Genomic DNA, 20473 nt, shown 5'->3' on the forward strand with positions numbered 1-20473 from the left:
CACACACACACACACACACACACACACTGCACCAGACAGGAGTTTGGCTAATGCACACGCCAGAGAAGAGTAGAGAAAAGATAGATTGTCACTTTTTTTTTGTCTCGTCAGCTAATTGAAAGGAGAAACCCATGAAAAAGAGGGCACATAGAAAGACACTCACTGTCGTTCCCTGTCAATCATCCTGCATGCCACCTTCTGCCTTTGATCATTCTTTCACTCCTGCTCCCTTATTGTCTGCCCCCATCTCTATCATACACTGCGGTGCCAGATGTCAATTACTTGCACACACAGTGGAGAAATCACTCCGCCTTTTTTTGTTTGGAGATTTTTTGAGACACACAAGCTCATCCTTGCCGCTGCATCCCCTCGTTGTGACCCGCAACACCACACAGCTTCATAAATCACCTGTGATAACATCAGGGGTTCCATCGACTCCGTGAGACCTAACTTTGGATGTTAGACAGAGACGTGATGAGGTTGCTTATGCTGTGCGCAGAGCCCAGACACCAGTTGTGGTAGCTCTAGTGTGAGGGCCACTGCAGCAGACGGAGGCTGATCACTGCCTGCACTGCAGTCTGACTTTGCTCTGTACTGCCACCTGCTGGCCATGTCTGCTAATAGTATATACTCTAGAGCTGCTGGTTACTAGTAGATTTGACATTACTATAAACTCCTTGGTCTTTACCTGTATACTTTTGAAAGAGTAAACTGATAAAAATGGTCAGTCAAAAAAGGTTGTAGTTTGAACTGGCCATGGTCAGAAAGAGATTTTACTCATTACTGTTTCATAATAAAATCGGTGGATGATTAATGCAATAACCTGAATGAAGCAGCTGCACCCCAATCAAGTCAATCCAGTTTGTTTACTTGACAAATAACAGACAAGACAAGACACAGTTGCACAGTTTGATGAATTGTTTTAGTATCCACGGAACGTGTTACAACCAGATTCATTTGCTCAAAACCTTCTCTTTCGAAAGAAGAAATCAAACAAGTAAAGCATTCCTGGTCAACTATTTAGTTTTCTTTGCAAAGAATTGAAAGAGAAATTTGATTTGTCTGTTTTTATCTTTCTTCTATTTCTCCAGCCGGTACCTGTCCAATGTCTTTCCCCCCCACAGTGTGATGCGTTATGGCTCCGGTGCTGAGTGGAGTGTGGTGGGGGCCGGAGGCGGGTGTCGTTGGGTCAGGGGCGGCAGCTGCTACAGGGGTGGCATCGTGGCTGGGCGGTGGGCAGCTGGTCCTGGTCGTCACCCTCAGCATCCTCGTCGCCCTGCTGCTGGTCTCTGTGCTGCTGCTGCTGTGTGCTAGCTGCCAGGGGTGAGCACCATCTCACACACAGACACACGGAAACACTCACATATTTAGAAAATATCAGAAAGGGCTGACTGGATTTACCTACACTCAGCTATCTAGTATTCCTGGTAAACGGTTGCTGAGCGGGTATTTTTAGCCACTGCCATCATGGTTGCAGCCACAATGATGAGTAATGGATTTATTGCAACAATAGTGGATGAATATGTGTGCTGTCAAAAAGGGTTACCATGTAGAAATTGTCAACCTGATCTCACCGATTTCCGTGAAATGAACACAGCCCCTTAACTCAAAATCTGTGGCAGTTTCACAGAATCGCCGAAAAGTCTGTGATGGGCCCTTGGAAGAATTCCGTGAAATGAACTATCCCCTTGAGTTAAGGAAAAGGTTGTGGGTGGGCAGGACAACAACAGGTTGCGTTTAGGAAAAAAAGAACGGGACGGTTCGGTTTAGGAACCGTGACACGCGGGACACGATTTCCGGTCTCCTGGGTGAAAGTCCTTTGTTGTTTGACTCATTCACCACCCCAGCCAACCTCCCAACACAAATTTTCGGGCTTTCATACTACTCACTGCCGTTGCCTCTCTTAATGCTTCTTCTCTATGACTTTAAATTGGCATTGGTTTCTGTGGTGGCCAATTTGGCTTAAAGAATGCAGCGCAAAGAAGGCAGAAACCAGGAGTAAACCCTGTGCTATCCAACTTTTAAACAAATTACATTTTGTTTGAAAAGCCAATAGCTAATGGAATAAAAGAGCTTGTATACCTTGGTGGATTTGAACCCATCAACGTATAAACCAGCAGTTTATTCTCATAATTAAGAGCCAAAAGAATGAATAACACCCAGGCCTGCACCTGTTCCAAAGAGAGAAACAGCTTCATTGTCTTTTAGATTCACACGAGATTCTAACTAGGATGCCGACACCACACATTACAATATTAGTGCTGCCTGGTGTCCTCTGTGTTCTGTAATCATCCACCTTCAATCCCTCACCTTTTAACCCTCTTGTCTCTCCATTCCTCTTCTTTTCTAGGCAGAAGAAGGCGGTCAATGGACATGAGAACCTAATGAATGGAGTGAGTTGGACTTCAGTAGTACGTGCAGGAAGTGCAGCTGAGCTGTTAAAGAAATAGCTTGATATTTTGATAAAAAAAGCTTTTTTGCTGTCTTGTCACCGTGAGGTTCCCAGGCAGCAAGTTGGTTTTTTTGCAGGATGGTAGGGGAAAACTCATCCCCAATTGGCTCGCCCTGGCACTCTTACACTAACCATAACCAAATCCCACTCCTCTTGCCTAACCCTAACCAACTCACCCAGAGCAGGCAACGAGTATTAGCCATTCAGGGATTAGTTCCCTAATGAAAATTCACAAGTCTTCCCCTACCATCCTCCAGGCAGTCGGCAGAGACTCTAAGGAATGTCCCAACATGTCAAGCTATTCCTTTAAGGGAAACCAAAGGCAATGTTTGAATTTCCTGTCCTTTAGAATTCATTTAAAGTTCTGCTTCTTATGTTTTAGTTGTTTTTTGTGTGTGGTGGTGGGTGTATGAGTGTTGTGACGTGAGATGTGGGGGGAACAGCTGTCTATTTTGAGTCAGCTTGTCACAGTGCATCAGCCGGATTACTAATTACATGTGTGTGAACATTTAAACACAAATATACAGTACACTCTCCTACATAGTCTCTCACATTATACAATCATGTGTAACCATACATGTTTTGTTAAAGATTAGGTAAGGGTTCAATAACATCTTGGGATTCTGGGAAAGTCGAGAAACTTTAGAAGTGAAAGATCGATAATTAAATCTAATTGCTGGAAAATAAATATTTACTCAGATCCATTCTCTCTCTTAAACCACACACACACACACACATGCACACACATTCACATGCAATCCTCATTAGACCTAGCGGTGTGTGAGTGACATGTCTCTGTAATCAGGTAGTGGAACCACTGGTAAATGAGGCTGTAGATAAGGCTTCCACATAAGGAACATGCGCACACACTGCACGACTTCCATCACACTGACACCGAAACATATTCAAAACAAAGCCTCCCTACACACAGCGGATTGACAGCATCCAGTTGTTCATGAGATTGTTTCCTAATTGTGGTGAAGGGGTTACTCCTGCTAAGACAGCACATGTGAGAAATTCCATTTAATGCTATTCTCAATGAAACAACAAGACAAAAGGCACAAAAATCTGAAAGAAAAATGAATTAGAGCTACTGAACTTGAATTAACATTTGCCCTTTCAATGAATGTACCGCATGCATGTCCTCTTGATAGTTATTATTACCAACTCCCATAATTCTAATGCTTCAGTAGCCAAGCAACATTTAAGTGTGACAAATGCCCGTCTTTCACAGACTAAGTGACTTCCACTTACTCTCTTATCCTGTCACTCCCTCTGGGGCTGTGGCTGTGTGTGTGTGTGTGTGTGTGTGTGTGTGTGTGTGTGTGTGTGTGTGTGTGTGTGTGTGTGTGTGTGTGTGTGTGTGTGTGTGTGTGTGTGTGTGTGTGTGTGTGTGTGTGTGTGTGTGTGTGTGTGTGTGTGTGTGTGTGTGTGTGTGTGTGCGCGCGTGCGCGCGTGTGCGTGTGCCTCTCTCTAGACCTTATGGGCTTTCCTGCGCACATACACATTCCTCAGAGCCCTTTTACATTTGATGGATATCTTCACTCTAATCCGCAATTGCTGGGTGGTTAGATTGTGTCAGGAGGGCCCCATTTAAATGACGGACCTTGTCACACACAGCCTGATAGGTTGAATGGGGATCTTTGTCTTTGCGAAATAGTAGGTTGGCTCTCCTTGCTCACCTGCAATCAGTCTGTCTTCCCTGCAGCTGAGCTCTCTCCCTTGCCCCCCACGTTTGTTAACATTTGTCACCTAATTGTTTAAACATGTCTTTCATTCAGACTTATTTAAACAACTCATGTGTTTTGTGAGGACTGTGTGTGAGACATTTAAGATTTCCATAAAATATGAAAAATGCACCAGAAATCTAAAATGATCTTAGTTTATCAAATGCTCTGCCACGAGGACCCTTATCAGGATTTGGATGTGGAATAAAAAATAAAATGAAAAAAAGATAAAACTTGAATGATGATGAGACTAGGATATCTCCATCTTGTAACTATTTCCCACCTTGGTCAAGAAAATAAAACAATGAAACAATAATAGAAGAGAAATTTGGGTCATAAAATAGTTAAAAGATTACATCATGGACCCTCAATAGGTTTGAGAGTAATTGACCACTAGGTGGTGTTGTAGAGCTTCTATGATACTGCATCTTGCTCACACAGAGGAGACAACTGACCTAAACAAAGAGAATCTTGACTTGAAGCAATTAATATGTTTTTACAGTTTTTCTAAGCTCTGACTGAACGACATCTTTGCCTACCAAAACCAGACAGTTTATGTATGCAGGATAAAGTGCATGTTGATAAATCCTGCCTTAACGCGGCAGGTGCTTGGCATGCGTAGTGTTGGTTGCTCTAGTTTCTTTTCAGTTCACTCGTGATTTTGCAACCATGGGATGTAGCAAATAGGGAAACATCCTTCCACTGGAGGACATGGTTTAAAGACTTAATGTAAGAAAATATAATATAATCTCTCCTTGAGCAAGACTAAATCTGTCAGCTGCATGGTTGGTTGTTGTGTAGCAGAGCTTTGACTTTCCTGCCAAGGGAAAAGAAATGGGAAGTAAAGTATCATCTGTGATTTTTGTTTTAATAAAAATATCATTAAAGATATAGGTGCATGGTTTTTAGACTGCCTTCTATCAAAAGAAGGATGTCATAAACCCAAATATGACCAACTGAGAATAAACAGCATTGGATCTTCATTAGGTATAAATCAGTTTTGTTTTTTATTTTCGCAGAAATTGTTTTCTCTATCTATCTCTCTCTAGATGTCTTTTGTTGGTGGGTAAAAATACACTACATTTAATTAAGCATACTGATAATGAGCTTAAAGTAATCAGCAACGCAATTGGAAAAGCAGAGATAAACAGGGGAGCGTTAAAATTATCTGCAAATATGACAGTTACCAAAAATCCCGAAGATCAAAAAATAATTGTCCATACACATCCAATCTGCTGACAGTGGCTTTTGTGATGCACAGAGGTGTGAAAGTCATCTGCCCTGTGCAAGCTGACAAGTGCAGATTTATTTCTGTTCCCTTTAGAAATTAAATTTCCTTTCGTGTGGAGTGTAATTGAATTAACCTCTAAGACTGGATTTTTTTTTGTCATAACCGAGTTGATCTGCCAGCCTCTGAGCTCAGCCAGCAGTGACAAACATCTTGTCCTTTGTTGTGCAGATGTCAGAGACGATTAGCCAATCAGCAGACAGTCCAACGACAGACGTGGCCGCCAGCAGCTCTCACAATGGTCCTCTAACCAGCGGTACAAGTAAGATAGTTAGCTTTGGCTTTAGCTTACAACTGTTATACTGATATTAGAGTCACTGCTGCCCTTTATAAGTATCGTTAGCTGGTGGCATGCAACAGCTTTGTTGACTTTCATCTTTGGATTGTTTTAAACCTCAGCTGTTTTTTTATCGCCATATCTATATGATGTTCTTAGTCATCATCACCTGGGTGGGTACTAAATATCAGTAACAGAAAACACATTGAAAGTCATCAAATGAGAGTTTTTTTTCACTTGCCCTGATTCTCTCTCTCTCTCTCTCTCTCTCTCTCTCTCTCTCTCTCTCTCTCTTTTCTGTGCACCGCCAGTCCTCACAGACACACAGGATACCAGTCCCCATCCGTCAGAGGAGATGCTCTCCAGCCAATCAGAGCTCAGGTCCTCCAAGTGCCCTCAGGACCGTGAGCTTCCTAGCATTCCTCCCAACAACAACCATATTGGGGATAGACCCCCAGCTTCAGGAGACAGCACCTATGAGGTCAATGTTTAAAGTCGCCTCAATACAGCCGAATCAGGTTTTTACTTGAACTGAGCTTGAATGTGGCTGTTACAGGAGATTAAGGCTTTGATTATTTGGCATTTTATTGGGCTGGTGATTGTTTTTTTGATTGATTAAGCTCAAAATATAAAAAAGAGAAAGAACATTTCCACAAGAGGCTGGTATTGCTGGTATTGATTCAGTTGACTGTAGCATTAAATGTATTTTGTGCATTTACATGCATATGAAAGAACCCAATATATGTATCTGACATCCAGGTGGTGAAGGAGATTGCAGTGGCATCACGTGACGTCAGCGTTGAAGACTCCCTGTACGAGACCGTCAAGGAACTGAAAGACCACCCCGCACAGCTCGGTCTCCCAAACGGTACCATCCATCTGAGCCCAGATGAACCTCCCCATCATCCCCCTGCACTTCTCAACGGCCACCTCAGCCCCTGCACACCTGAGCGGGGCCCTCTGTTCGCAGGAGTGGAGTATGCCTCAGTTGACCTGAATAAGAAGAGCCGTCACAGCGCTGACATGGAAGCCAAAAGGCGCTCTAATAATGCCAGCGTTACCTCCCACAAGCCTCTGGAGGAACCAGAGGAAGACTTACCTCCGCCGGTACCAGAGAAGGTTCTGGATGAAAATGATAACACGCCAGTGGTGATGAATGGGCTGGCTGGGGCTGGTCTGCACAATGGAGAGGTGAGAAGTGCGTACGTGCGAGCGTGTGTGTGGTTGGTCTTAACTTGGGGTGGGAATTAGCAGAGGATCCACAATACAATATCACTTTAATTTTTTGTGTGTGGACTAAAAAAGCAATTGATTTTATTAATCTAGTACCAAAACCCCAAGTCTTAACACCTGTACAATTTAGTCAACCAACATTTGTGTAGCGCAGCTTAATTCCAAATTCAAAAGAACCCCTTATTTAAAAGAGCAATGCAGAAGCAGAAAACTCAATTAATTTCCAAACAAGTCTGTCTTTTTTCTTTCTTTTTTTTTTTTTTTTAGAGGAGTCGTGAATCCGACAGAAAATCCCAACTTTACTTTTAATGAAATCAAACAAAGAAAAATGTTCTCCCATCGTCTGAAAATCGATACTGGAGTAACCTACTTCCTTGTCCAGCTGCCGCAGTGAATATGTAGATCAGGATAAATGACTGCACAAAATCCTATGAGAAGTGTTCAGTGGTTATTTATTTGTGCTTTAGAAGGTAATCACTGTGAAACAATCATAAAGTAAGCTTTATTCATCTCTCCCTACTGTACAATGACAGATTCAAGTGGCTACAAAACATTAGTTCTGCTGATATACAGTTGAACGGGAGTATGTGATGTTAGCTGTTCACTGAATATGATGTGAAAGCCTCGCCCATTTCTAGCACTAAAGGATATTGTTATGCATTGCTGCCTGGTTGACCAAGGTCGTACCTGAATCGTCATGACCATGGGGATATGCCCATGTTGACTGGCTTGGTTTCAATTTCCAAAAGAATGGTTGAACATTGGTTAGATAACCAGGTCATTGGTGTGAAAGAGGTACAAAAAGAGAGGAAATGGTGTAGCAGTGAAGGAAGAAGAGAAGAATGAAAATGGGAGCTGGAGTGGGAGGAGAGTATTAGACGAAATAGAGATAGTAATAGAGAGATGGTTGGAGATTGACTCAAAAACAGTTGAGAGGCCCCAGAGGCATAAAGGTTGAGAGAGAGAAAAAAAACTCGAGAGAGAGAGAGGCAAGTAAGATAGAGAGAAATAAATAATAACAAAAAAGAACATACAAATGAAGCCATCTGTAGCAGCGAGAAGGGAAGAGAAAAGATAGGATTTAAAAGAAGAAACATAGTTGGAGAGGGAAGTACAGGTAAGAGATTGAGATGTAAAGGAGACGAGAGGTAAGAAGAATGAAAAGAAAAGTAGTGGAGAGGTGAGAAGAAAGGCGCTTCAATGTCATGTGCCGCATCGAACGGAGCAGAGCTGCTGCTGCTGCTGCTGCTGCTGCTGCTGCTGCTGCTGCTGCTGCTGCTCTCAACATGCTGCCCTCCACATGCGGAGATCCATCAGAGAGAGAGAGACACACACAAAGAAAGCAACAAACAAATGCACTAACACACTCTCACAGCTTGGAAAGAATTGCATCAGACTGTTAGAAGCTGTCAAGTCAATCTGCCACAAAGCTGCATGGGGGACATTCTCTTTTAACACTTTTCCTGTTTGTTTATATTGACCTTCTTCCCCATTACTTCCCCTTCTCTTATTTTAAAGGATAATTGTCATTTTATAAGACTGGTACGGCTCTAAGGGGGGGAATGTTGGTAGGTCTGTTGCTCCACCACTCTGGTCCACACTAAGGAATCTCTACAACCATTATATGGATTGCTGTCAAGTTTGGTACAGACATCCATGGTGCCCAGAGGACAAATCCTAATGGCTTTGTTGATCCCTTGACTTTTTCTTTAGCTCTACCATGAAATATATACTAGTAAAATGTCTCAACAACTATTCAATAGATTTTAATGAATAAGACATGACATTGACATGAATAAGTTCATGTCCAATTAGGATTCATTTTTAAAATCTTAATATCTCCAATATTTTAGTTTATGACCAAATACCTTTAACACTATAGACCTTCCCATCAACCTCAGCTGTAGTGTAGCTTTTTTGTGTTAATTAGGGAAAATATGCATGTTAACACACTGAACAAAAATGGTGACATTCGCGAACAAATATCCGCTTAACATTAGCATGTTACCATTGTCATTGTGAGCATGTTAGCATTCTGTGATTAGCATTTAGCTGTGCCTAAGTGCAGCCTCACAGAGCTGCTAGCATTACAGTCAACTGATTCAACTTTGATCTAGTGTACTTGCCATATTGGCATTGAGGAATTATTACCAACAGTTCAGGTGTCAATCTTACTTTTGCCTTCAAATTAAGTGGTTTAAATAATCGGGTTGATGATTGTAATCTTCTTTCCTATTCTGATGGACTTACCATAACTGATAAAAATGACTTATAGTAAATCAGAACTATCCTTAGGATATTTTATCTCCTTGGTTCTCTTTTCCTCTGTTCATCTCTTCCCCCTTTACTTATTTCTCTTCTCTTTTTTTAGTCTCATATCTCTATTCTCTCTGCTCTTGTAACCAATTAGTTAATCACTGCTGCTCAGTTGAACAGCAGGTGAGTCTAGCCTCATCTGACCCCCATATCTATGACAAAAAATCTTGATCTGAGACACACATACATAATCAAAATGTACTGTTTATGTACTGTAAATATTTATAGACACACCCACATGCACCTTGTACCATGTCTATTCAGCATTCATTTTGTTATTTCTCCCCATCCCCCCACATTATACACACACACACACACACACACACACACAAACACACACACACACTATTACATGCTATACTACATATATTCAGCTACACATAGACTCCCTGGGGCTGATTTGAGGTTAACCCTAAATGTTCCTGGCTCACTGTGGTTTATGCCAATGTATGACCAGGAGCTGTGGGTGATCTGTCTTGTCAGTTTGTGTGTGTGTGTGTGTGTGTGTGTGTGTGTGTGTGTGTGTGTGTGTGTGTGTGTGTGTGTGTGTGTGTGTGTGTGTGTGTGTGTGTGTGTGTGTGTGTGTGTGTGTGTGTGTGTGTGTGTGTGTGTGTGTGTGTGTGTGTGTGTTCCTAGTGAGTGCCAGCTGGCCACTTTCACTATGGCAGTTAGTCTGGCCTCATGATGGATGATATGGGTTATAGAAACTCTCTATCTGTCTCTGTCAAACACACACACTGGACAGATGCTGGGGTGCCTGCATGCAAATGTCAGAGAGGAATCTTCTCAGGTAGCAGCTCGGTAAATGCTGCTCATATGAGACAGGGTTTCCCACACATGCACATTTTCCACATGTACACCTGGTTTCTAGTTAAACATTTACTGCAGACCCACACTATTTGTGACCTTTCATTCACAGGCTCTTTGATCCTGTGCAGTTGTACAGTTATTGAACTTGTAAACTGCCATAGTCAGCACTGTTGAGCTGCTTATCGCTAAAGGGAATCACTATTGTTATTAGAGGATTTGAGTTTGTAATGTGTGTTTGTAAGTGTGATATATATATATATATAGGTCATAATGTGACTTGGTGCTATTATTGGTGTGTGTGTGTGTGTATTCATCTTTGTGTACTACATTCAAGACAGTGAATGCAGTGAAGACAGTGAATGGATACAGATAATCTGAGTTGATGTATTTATTCATACTGTTTTGAATGTGTATGTGTGTGTCAACATGCACGTCAGCAGGATTGACAGATTGACACCTGAGTCATCCATCTTCAGAGGCCGATGTAATCAGCTTACTTTCACACTCGCATGTCCTCCATGTCATTGTGTCTCCTGCATTCACATAAACATATTCCCATAATCCTGTCTCATGGACACACATACGTCTTGATGTGTAATTACACAACAACAGACATTAACTGTTAAAGGGTTTTATATTAATTTAATATGCATGAAAAAAGGTTCTAAGTCTCAATTTAATGCCCATATGCATCAAACTTTGGTTAAATACATTTCTGACTGTGACTGTCTAAATGAAAATTCCACTTCAATTTGCAAAGATACTTGAGCCAAGAACAAGCAGGCCACTAATTAGATGAACAAATATTGTGAGACACACTCAGAGGTGCAGTCGATGGGTCATGTCACCTGAGTCCATGTTTCATACGAGACTCCTCAGGGGCACTCTGCCTAATTGGTTGGCTAATTGCAGTGAAATAAACAAAGAGATCTACTGCATTATAGAGTGTTGAATCTATAAAAGTAATCATGTCTCCAATCGTGCGTTATCCATAACAGAGAAACTTATATCTGTATCATGACACACGCAGTAGGAGAGGATGCTTTGGTGGATGATCTCTGTGCACAGCTCTGTTTTTTTATTCAGTACATAAGAGCGTAGCTTGTGTGGCAATGTGGCCTTGACAAGCACAAAGTATTGTGCTTCAACAAGTGGAAAGCTTTCCCTTTTTTTCAAACACATCATCATTAACCTTGGTACATCCAGCTAAGAACTTAGCAAATCAGAATGTATTCCCCAGATCTAATCAGAAAAGGAACAAAAAAATTGCATGGTATGAAGTATTTAGTCAACAGTAGCAGGGATATTGTGGTTCTTGTTAGACTCCTGGGGTGTTTAGTGCCATTGTCAGATATGCTTTGATGATTAATGGCTCCTTCATCGATCATAAGGCAAAGTAGACAGAGGCTTTGCACAAAAACATCACTCACTGTCACTGAATATTGACTTTTACTCAATAATTTTCTTAATGAACGGGTGCTTATATACAACATTAACTTCATATGTACCCCAGCTAAAACAGTAGATGCAGAGCTTGTTAGCTTAGTTCACTTTATTGATTGGTTACCAAGTGCTTTTTCAAGCCATTCAAAGAGATTTCCCACTATTGTTTTTGAGAATTTGTCAATAGATGGCAACATGTTTCAATAATGCAGATCAATAGGAACCTACTATTTATTTAACTAATTATAACTAACTAACTATCTCAATTGAATTCCCTCAAAGTTGTTTGGAACAGATCTATTGCTATACTAAGTTTCAAATAGTACGAGAAAGTGGTTAAATTCCAAGGATTGCTTCTTTAAATTTTTATAACCGGAAGATGCCACCTAATTCTTAAAAATAAAAATGTGGGACAACCCCTACAATGTTTCCAACAGCCACTTGCAGTAGAAGTAAGCATCCACTTTGTAGTTTTAAATGTCTGATTCTATGCTCAGTCTTTTACACACTGAACCATATCTTAATTTATCTTTTTGTTCTTTTCTCCTCCAGTTACACTCCCCTCTGTCTCCTGCAACAGGGTCCGACAACCACATTCTGTCAGACAATGAGGTAAGTGTGTGTTAAACTCCCTTATTCCCCAAACTGCTGTCTCCTCTCCAGAGACAGCAGCACTTTATTCTGTGAATGCTGATGCTCCAAGCTCCAAAAGGATTTAAAAAAAAAAGTAGACACTGGTGAAAGACTGCATCAGACAATACGCTATGCGAGGGGAAAAACCTACCAGGGGATCTTTTGGTACAAATGCATCAGACTGTTTCTTTTTGTGTTCACATTCCTGTAAACTCAATACATGTAGTTTATGACAATTTATACAAAATAAGGTCAACTCACATGGGTTTCTTCTCTATCCTTCAGTTAGCATTGTACTCTACAGTCAACAAAACAAACTGTGACGATGCTCTGAACGAGGACGACAAAGAGCACGACTACAGCAGCATTGCAGAGATCAAAGGTCTCGTCACATCCTCTTCCTCCAGTGACCTCTATGCCACTGTCCGAGATATCTACGCCCAGCCAGACAAGCCCCAGACGGACGAAGACCCCAACTTGGACAGCACGGATCACTGCTATGAAACCATCCGCATCCCAAAGACTGGTAGCTCGGATGATGACCACAGGGCTGGGCCGGGGGCAGATGGGTCAGACGCTGCCAAGACAGAGCCTGACTATGAGAGTGTCGGAGAGTTAGGTCTGAGCCGGGAAACATCCCGCCTCTGACTTTTTCCTGTCATCGTCTTTATCTGTGGCGGTTTGGGAGAAGCCTCCTCTCTTAACATCTGACAGACGCCACTATAGTGCTGTGAACCCGCTACCAAGCATGCTTTTGGTGCATGACTTGGGGAAAATGGCGCACCACAGCATCCATCATCGATGCATGAGTGTCCTCTTTTTGGCTTGGGTACGGTTTATCATATCTGAACATTTAATTTATCAACCACAGTGAATGTCATTGGTACTGGTTGGCCTAGTACAAACGAAACTGTAGTACATCAGTTATTGGGCATTAATCGTGGATGAGTGCACTTTGATTCATCATTAAATTCCTCTTTTGTCTTTTTTTTGGCAGTGCGTACCATGGACACATTTAACAACGCTTGATTGTTAAAAATGATCAAATAAATAAAGTATCAAAAAAATAAAAAATAGGGTTAGCTCAGTACACAATCTGCGCCTGTTATATAAAAAGATAGTAAGAATTCCGTGCCGTAATGATGAAATCCATGCACTTACCATACATATGAAGGAAACCTTGTTTGCATGCCCCTTCTGCAGCTGCTAGTGACTTTCTAGCTTATTTTAGGTGACTCAGTGTCATGTTTTATTGAGGTGCCAGATGGTGTATTTCAAGCTATTCTTTGTCAGGTTTGGCAGCACCTCCACTGAGTATTCTCTGCTTGAAATTCCTGTGAATAGGTTCTAGGCACATAAAGCAAAAGCCAGTCTTATTTTTGGCCAAATGGTTAGTTGAAACAATTAGATAGATTACGCAACCAAATAGAAATGAGGACTTTTTGACTACTACTTACATACATATGTTTTTTTTTAGACTTTTCACTGCAACCAAGCCAAGAGACAAAGTAAGAAATGTGGTTTCACACAAGCTTAAGGTCACAAAAAAATTTGTTTTGACGTTTTACAGTCCATATCAACATTATTTTGTGAAATTCATATTTATTTGAAGATGCATATTGTTGTGTAATTGTGAATGTTAAAGAGTATGTGTGAAAGAAGAGTAAATAGGGTTTTCTAGAAGTTTCTAGCATTTGTATTAAGATATTAAATGAAAGTGAGTTGAGAAGTAAAGGTACGCTTCCCCCAGACTTGTTTTGGACAGAATACATTGTTTAAAAAAAACTAAAACTAAAACATGATGAGAATATATTTTCCGTTTTGTCATTTTGCACGGGTCAAAACAAATTCAAAAGAGGTGTAATGTGATAAAAATGACACAAACTTGCATTATTAATACAAATCTATTGATTATTTATATATATATTTTTAGTTGTCATGCTTTTTTGAGCATAGGCTACTCTTGGTACAGTATACAGTCTTTAGTTGGCATCCCCGATGAATTTTAAAGCACAAGGTTTAATATCATGGTACTGCATTTATATATTGCTTATCCAGCTACATATCTGCACAATTTGAATATCTAATGCTTTTTAACGTACTTGTAGCACTCGAGAAAACCATATCTGTCTGTTTGTAGCTTGTACTGACGTCAGCCAGCCAAGGCTTGTACATACTTGAAGCACTATTTTAACCAACTGTTTCTTGCTGGAAGTTTTATGTAAGCTTTATATTATTTGTACAATGTCCAGATTGGTATCATTTTAAAACATGTCTGTTAAGAGCACTGATGTATGTCTGCCTTGTTTGTAGGAAAACTGAAAACATGTTGTCATATAGCTTTTGAGTTCTGAGAAGAAGTAACCAATCAAATGTCAGAAATATGGTACAATGTTTTGGTACATGCATTTTAAGAAACCGTGAGTGTGGTACTTGTATTTAACAAAACAAAACAAAAATACTGAATGTGTCAATACTGTTTGATGTTATCAAATGTAACAGGGCCAATGCATTTTGCTGTAAATATCTTTTACAGTTACAGTATCTCCCATCTTTGCAGAAAAAACGTGTGTGTGTCATCTGTTTCCACCCACATCAAAATATGACAGCTTATCCAGCCTTAACTCATGTTTCATTAGACTTCAGACATTTAAAATGGTGTAACTTCTCCCAGCAATGCTACAGTGAATCAGGATTTAAATGCAATCCACAACCAGTAGTTTATGAGCATAAACTGGTAAATGAAGCCGGTAATAAAAATAAATTTAAAAATCATTCCCAAAAAAATTAGCAGATATTTCCTACCAAGTGATGTGGCTGTGTATCAGGCTGGTGCCATTATTTGGATATAATGGTATTCACAGAATGCTATAAATGACCTCTTTGGAAATTATCTGTCACAGGGAGTGTTTTAATGCCAAATCTAATCAGGACCCCCCCTAACATGCACACAAACACACACACTCAGGGAATTGGGGTTTGGTGGAGGTAGGGAGATGCTCCCTTGCTGCCTCTCCTTCAGCTCCACTCCCGTAATGAGACCATTTGTTCCCCCTACAACAAGCAGACAATTCTATGGTGACACCGGTCTTTGAACACAGGGCAAAGCCTGTTTTGGAAGTTATGGTAACTCATCTCTGTCCTGTTTCCATTCTCTGCATGTAAATATTTTATGACATGAATTGTTCTATTAAGAATATATACATATATAATAAAATTGTGTCTTTGTATTCACTAGGGGCATTGTCATGTATAAAGATTGTAAACTGCAAACCCTTTTTGACATTAGTAAGACTATTTGTCTGCTGGTATGTCCTCTGCTAAACTTGATTTTTCACTAATTGAACACTGATCTCTCTAATCAAAATAGAGACGTTTTTCAGACATCTTTCCTTCTCAGGGAGGAACTACTTGAGTCAAATTTTGAGATCACACTTTAGGTTTCTTATTTAGTACATAGTGCAGCTTACTCGAGTGTTAGCCACCTGTGCGAGCTGTTATGTGTGGTGCTGAAATGAAGAGCAGTAATACAGAACAGTAATAAAGAACAATATGGCTGCTGGCATATTGTCATTACCCTGTGGCATCAAATAGGTAGCTCAATACAATACAAACACAATAATGACCTCACCATTTAAAATTAGCATTTTCATACACATTTGCATAATACCTTGTCTATATTTAGTATTTGCACATGAAGCAGTTCATGGCATGGTTTATATAACTTATCTGATGGGGCTGGCTAAAATGTGGCTCTTGCCTGGGCTGATGGCCTACTTGATGTACAGGGTTGATGTGGAGCAGGTTCACCCCAGTGCTTTTGGTTGAACAAAACCGGCATGTTAAGTAATGACAACCTCTTAAAGAATTAAATAACCTGTTGTGTTTACATTTACAAAAACAAGATCAGTGCAGTTCGTTATTTTCATTTTAGAACCAGATCATAGTAATTTAGAAGTCCCATGGCACCTGAAAAGTAGGCTATATGCGTTCAGCAACTAGGTTATAGCATAAAGCGTGTCTGTCTGGTCGAAGTTTTCCTATCAGTAGCCTAAATTCCCATTTTTCCCTCCTACCGTTCCCCTTCCCTCTCGTTTCCTCTCAAACCTTGCGTCATTGTTTTGAATTGAGCATCCTCCCGGCTTGCATTACCTTCTGTTGGAGAAGGGGGAGCGGTGGGGACTTGTGGAGGCGTGTGCTGCAGCGACCAATTGCAGCCCGCCTTGGCCGCCGGACCGCACATGTTTACAGGCAGCATTCCGCCGGTAGAGGCTTTGCTCGGTCGTCGCCACGCGCGGACTGGAGCTCGCAGTAGCCGGAGCTGGAGTCACGTAACGGCTGTGTTTTCGACAGTTTTAAACATCTGAGGAAGCATGGAGATGTATGGGCCCGAGCGAAGTAAAATAATTCGACGTATTTACTTCCGTTCTTCGATGTGTAAGTCGTTAATTCAAGGATACGCTGCAATTTTGTTTAATCGTGTACAAATGTTACTTCGGTTCCTGAAATAGCGGGTAGTCCGTGTTTTTCCGCCGCCCCCTGAGCTTGCAGGGAGCAGTGGGCAAAACAAACAAGTCGAACGGAGGAAGATTGGTAGCCGGTTGGATGTGGAGGTTGTTTAGCGGCGAATGAATCGTTTCGTGTTGTTGGCTTTTGTCGGGTGCTAATTCCGAGTTTTCCTTCAGTGTTCGGTGCTTTTAAGTACGGTGCATTTAGGACGCTGTTCGGAGTTTTCGCTTACCGAGTATGTTGCCGCTTTCTAACATTTCATCAGGGCGCGTAGTCTACCCGCTTCGGTTTTGTGTTTTTCTCAACGTTGATTACCGGTTATAATTCGACGTTTAATGATTTAAATTCACCGGCAAACGGCTCTGAATTTGGCGAGACACTTTTAAACATGCATACAAGGCGTTTAGTGAAACGTTCGATCCTCGGCAGTCGCGTTTATGCGCCGAGTCCGACGGGGGACGGTGCCCCGGTGACAGGAGTGGTCCAGGCTGTCAAGCAGGAAAACAGAGACGTCTCGGCCGTAGAAACCCGGCGCAGCGTCTACACCGTGCTAATGCAGGACGGGAGCCTCAAGGAGTTCTCCGAGGAGGAGATAGCCGCGGGGTTCAACCACACTGCAGCCAAAGGACCGCTGAAGTCCAGCTTGAAGGTGTGTGTCTGTTAGTGTAAAAGCGCCGCGGCAGGCAGCGCTTCACTGTTTTTATTGTGCGGTGTTTTGCGGCGTTTAAGCGCTGCCTTTACGGAGCGGATTTAACGGTGTCACCGCTGTCGCTGCTGCCGCCACTAATGTCAAATGTAACCAGCTGGCACAAAACCAGAACCACCGAGAATAATAATAATACTGCAATTTAGGCTGTCATGACATTTGGCGACATCAGATGTATGGGACAAAGGGCTTGATAGGGCCTGCGCAATGTTTATGTGGGCTAGTGGGTGGGTAAACCGATGCAAACAAACACGCTCGTCACGTTTTGCACATAGACTTATGATTTATATCACATTTAATACAAACAAATTTGCCTTTGCCGTATGGCTTTAATTGCACATAGAATGTATCAAAGATAATTTCATTGAAGATACAGCTTGGCCCCCTAATAAAATTAATAACAATATTGTACGGCTTTATGTGAACCCATTCTGTACAAGATGTAACTATTGTTTATCCACGGTAAACATACGGTAGATACTGTGGGGTTCCTGTGACATTAGAGACAGTGAAGTAAGTTTTGATGATGTCCAAATGTGTAGTCCTGATTAGCAGTGACCTAATTGCCTTCCTTTTCAACGTGTATTCCTTGGTGTCACATGGCCTCAGATAAAGACTGTGTAAGGAAGAGAAACCAACCCTGCTCCTGGATGAAAACACTGTTTCTGGCATAAGGGAGGTGTGTGTGCTCGGTCCTTTTTATAGTAAGGGAGGGACTGAGTATTGCATGTGACCAAATGATGGCTTGTTTACGATCTGATTTTGATTTATTTTGCTTGGTGTGGTTTTTTGCCTTCTTGCATTTATGTGTGTGTTCTGTTTTCATATGTTATTGATGAAGTCATTTAGGCTGTAGTTGTAAGTATTATTTCTGTAACCAAAACAGAAATGTTTGGCTGCTGTTTGTTACCACATATATGCTGGACTGTTTACATTTCCTTCATGCAAATGTGAGACATAAGGAAGTTGTACATCGGATACAGATACAGCAGTAACACTCTGAACTGCTTGTAAATCTCAAATTAAGTTGTAAATTAAAGTTTAAAACTTACTCACATGTCAAACCTTAACAAAGAGGAATGCAACAGCTGTTAGGGGAACTGTTAAGGCTTTGAGTGATGAGAAATGCATTGTAAACTTGGGTTGTCTTGTTTTGCATTAGCACATTTATGTTTGCTGTGCTGCACTCCCAAAAGCTGTTGCACACAATACTGTTACAGTCACCGGTGCAGGCTGGACTAGTGCAGCTGAGGCTGAGAGCGTAACCCTTTCAGCACAATAGTCTTTCAGCACTCAATTCCCACTGAGGCCAAAATGAAATGAGGAGAGGGGTGTGTTTGTGGTGTGTGTGTGTGTGTGTGTGTGTGTGTGTGTGTGTGTGTGTGTGTGTGTGTGTGTGCACATGTAAACCTGTGTTGCTTTTTGCGGGCATGGGTGTGCTTTCCCTCCCATATGTGAATTTGTATGTTTGATGAGTTAGAGTTGACTTCTTAAAAGGTTGGAGTGGGGGTTGTTTGTGAGGGCATGCCACCCTGTTTTGAGCAGCAGCTGTACAGCCAACAAAGCAAGCGCCCCCGGCTGGCAACAGGTGGCATGCTCCGAAGAATCTGGATGCTTGGCACATTGCCTGGTATGGCAAACGAATGCCCCCTGTTCTGGAGGGGGGGGTGCAAGATGCCACTTGTTGGTTTGTGCAAGTGTGTGTTGTGTGAGTAAAGCTACACAGATCTCTCGCTGCTAACAAAGAGGCGTTTACTTGTTTTTGTTTTGCTGGGCGCTTTTGTAGTCCTCACTGTTGTTTGCGACGATCGTACGTCGATGTGGGAGTCAATGAAGCAAGCTTGTTGATAGGAGCTGAGTGACTCTTTGTTCTGAAGCGGTGATCCCAGGCAGGCGGACTGGCGTCGTCCTTATTGGTTGAATGAGCAGCATCAGCATGAACCAAGGCACCACAGGGTCAAGTCTGGAAGCTGCCTGTGATGATGTATGAGTAATCTTTTAGGGCAGAGGAGGAGTATTTGTTAATGTATGTGTTATGTGTACAATAAACACAGGTTTAAAACACACATTGTTAATCTTTTTTTCTCATTCTTGTTCTTATATGTGTCCTTTTAAAAGTATTTATGTCTCATTGGCAAAAATGTAGTCGTATATTTCAGTTCTGCTTGCAGAATAACTTATTGTATTTCACCAAAAGAGTTGGGGCTGAATGAAAATATTTAGTTGTGATTTTTCTGACCAGTATTGCGGTTGCAATTTAAACCACAATTTATTTTCATCACATAACCACTAGGTTGATAGGCTATATAGTTTTCTATCAAGCATTATCACAAATGTACCTTGTTTTAACATTAAAACAGTCCGATGGAATAATGCAAGGGTTCTTTTATAATAAAAAAGTTAATTTGTACACAAATTAGCTAGTGTTTTTTTGTACCAGTTTAGCTAATAAGGAGAGTGGAGGTATGTGGGACACTCGGGGTATTTTGTTCTATGTGCACAAGCACACACATACAGCTTTGACACATGCAACTCACATTTCACAACTGATTTGGCACGCTTTACAATTTCCTGGCGCCGTGAAATGCCATTATTCATAAACCTGGTGAAAGGAAGGAATTGCTGTTGGTTTTATCCGAGAAGTGCACTTGTCATACGCGCAACTCCTAATCTTCCCCGAGCCACTGTAATCCATCTTGTTGTTTTACTCAAGTCTGTGTTTTCACAGAGCGTTAGCGCACCACTGAGTGTTCATGCGACCAGTCTGTATCATGATGTGATGCTCAATAATAATTTCTTTTGTTTTTTTTACCACATTAACCTAAATAAATTGTTCTTGTTGTGTCTGTGGGTATGTGTGAATGTGTTTGTGAGTGATTGACTACAGTGTGCTATTGCCTTTTCCATAGTCAACCCTATTCATGTCATGTAATGCTTTAAAATAAAGATCTAGATCACACACACACACACACAACTAGAGCCATCAGACTCTTACAAACAGACAAGAGAAAATGCCAAAGCCAGAGTGAAACACACATGGAGCATTGAGGAGTATGACGTGTGTGTGTGTGTGTGTGTC

At 41.4% G+C, this 20473-nt stretch overlaps 2 protein-coding genes across 4 annotated transcripts in view; both read left to right on the forward strand.

Moving 5' to 3' along the window:
• The window catches only part of pag1 (phosphoprotein membrane anchor with glycosphingolipid microdomains 1), a 48750-nt gene extending 34119 nt beyond the window's left edge, over positions 1-14631 (forward strand). For 2 of the 3 annotated variants that reach the window (XM_032535816.1, XM_032535814.1), the window contains 7 exons: positions 1092-1323; positions 2351-2393; positions 5639-5729; positions 6056-6225; positions 6504-6935; positions 12099-12158; positions 12465-14631. In XM_032535816.1, coding sequence (XP_032391707.1) covers positions 1136-1323; positions 2351-2393; positions 5639-5729; positions 6056-6225; positions 6504-6935; positions 12099-12158; positions 12465-12827 — 1347 coding nt within the window. In that variant the 5' untranslated portion in view covers positions 1092-1135 and the 3' untranslated portion in view covers positions 12828-14631. Of the gene's footprint in view, positions 1-337; positions 375-1091; positions 1324-2350; positions 2394-5638; positions 5730-6055; positions 6226-6503; positions 6936-12098; positions 12159-12464 lie in introns of all 3 variants that reach the window. The other variant, XM_032535815.1, reaches the window with a different exon arrangement.
• Positions 14632-16437: 1806 nt separating this feature from the next.
• The window catches only part of znf704 (zinc finger protein 704), a gene marked incomplete in the record, with an annotated part of 52756 nt that continues 48720 nt past the window's right edge, over positions 16438-20473 (forward strand). The window contains 1 exon segment of the mRNA XM_032535071.1: positions 16438-17337. Coding sequence (XP_032390962.1) covers positions 17077-17337 — 261 coding nt within the window.

Source organism: Etheostoma spectabile, chromosome 14 (assembly GCF_008692095.1).
Source record: "Etheostoma spectabile isolate EspeVRDwgs_2016 chromosome 14, UIUC_Espe_1.0, whole genome shotgun sequence".
Lineage (NCBI taxonomy): Eukaryota > Metazoa > Chordata > Actinopteri > Perciformes > Percidae > Etheostoma > Etheostoma spectabile.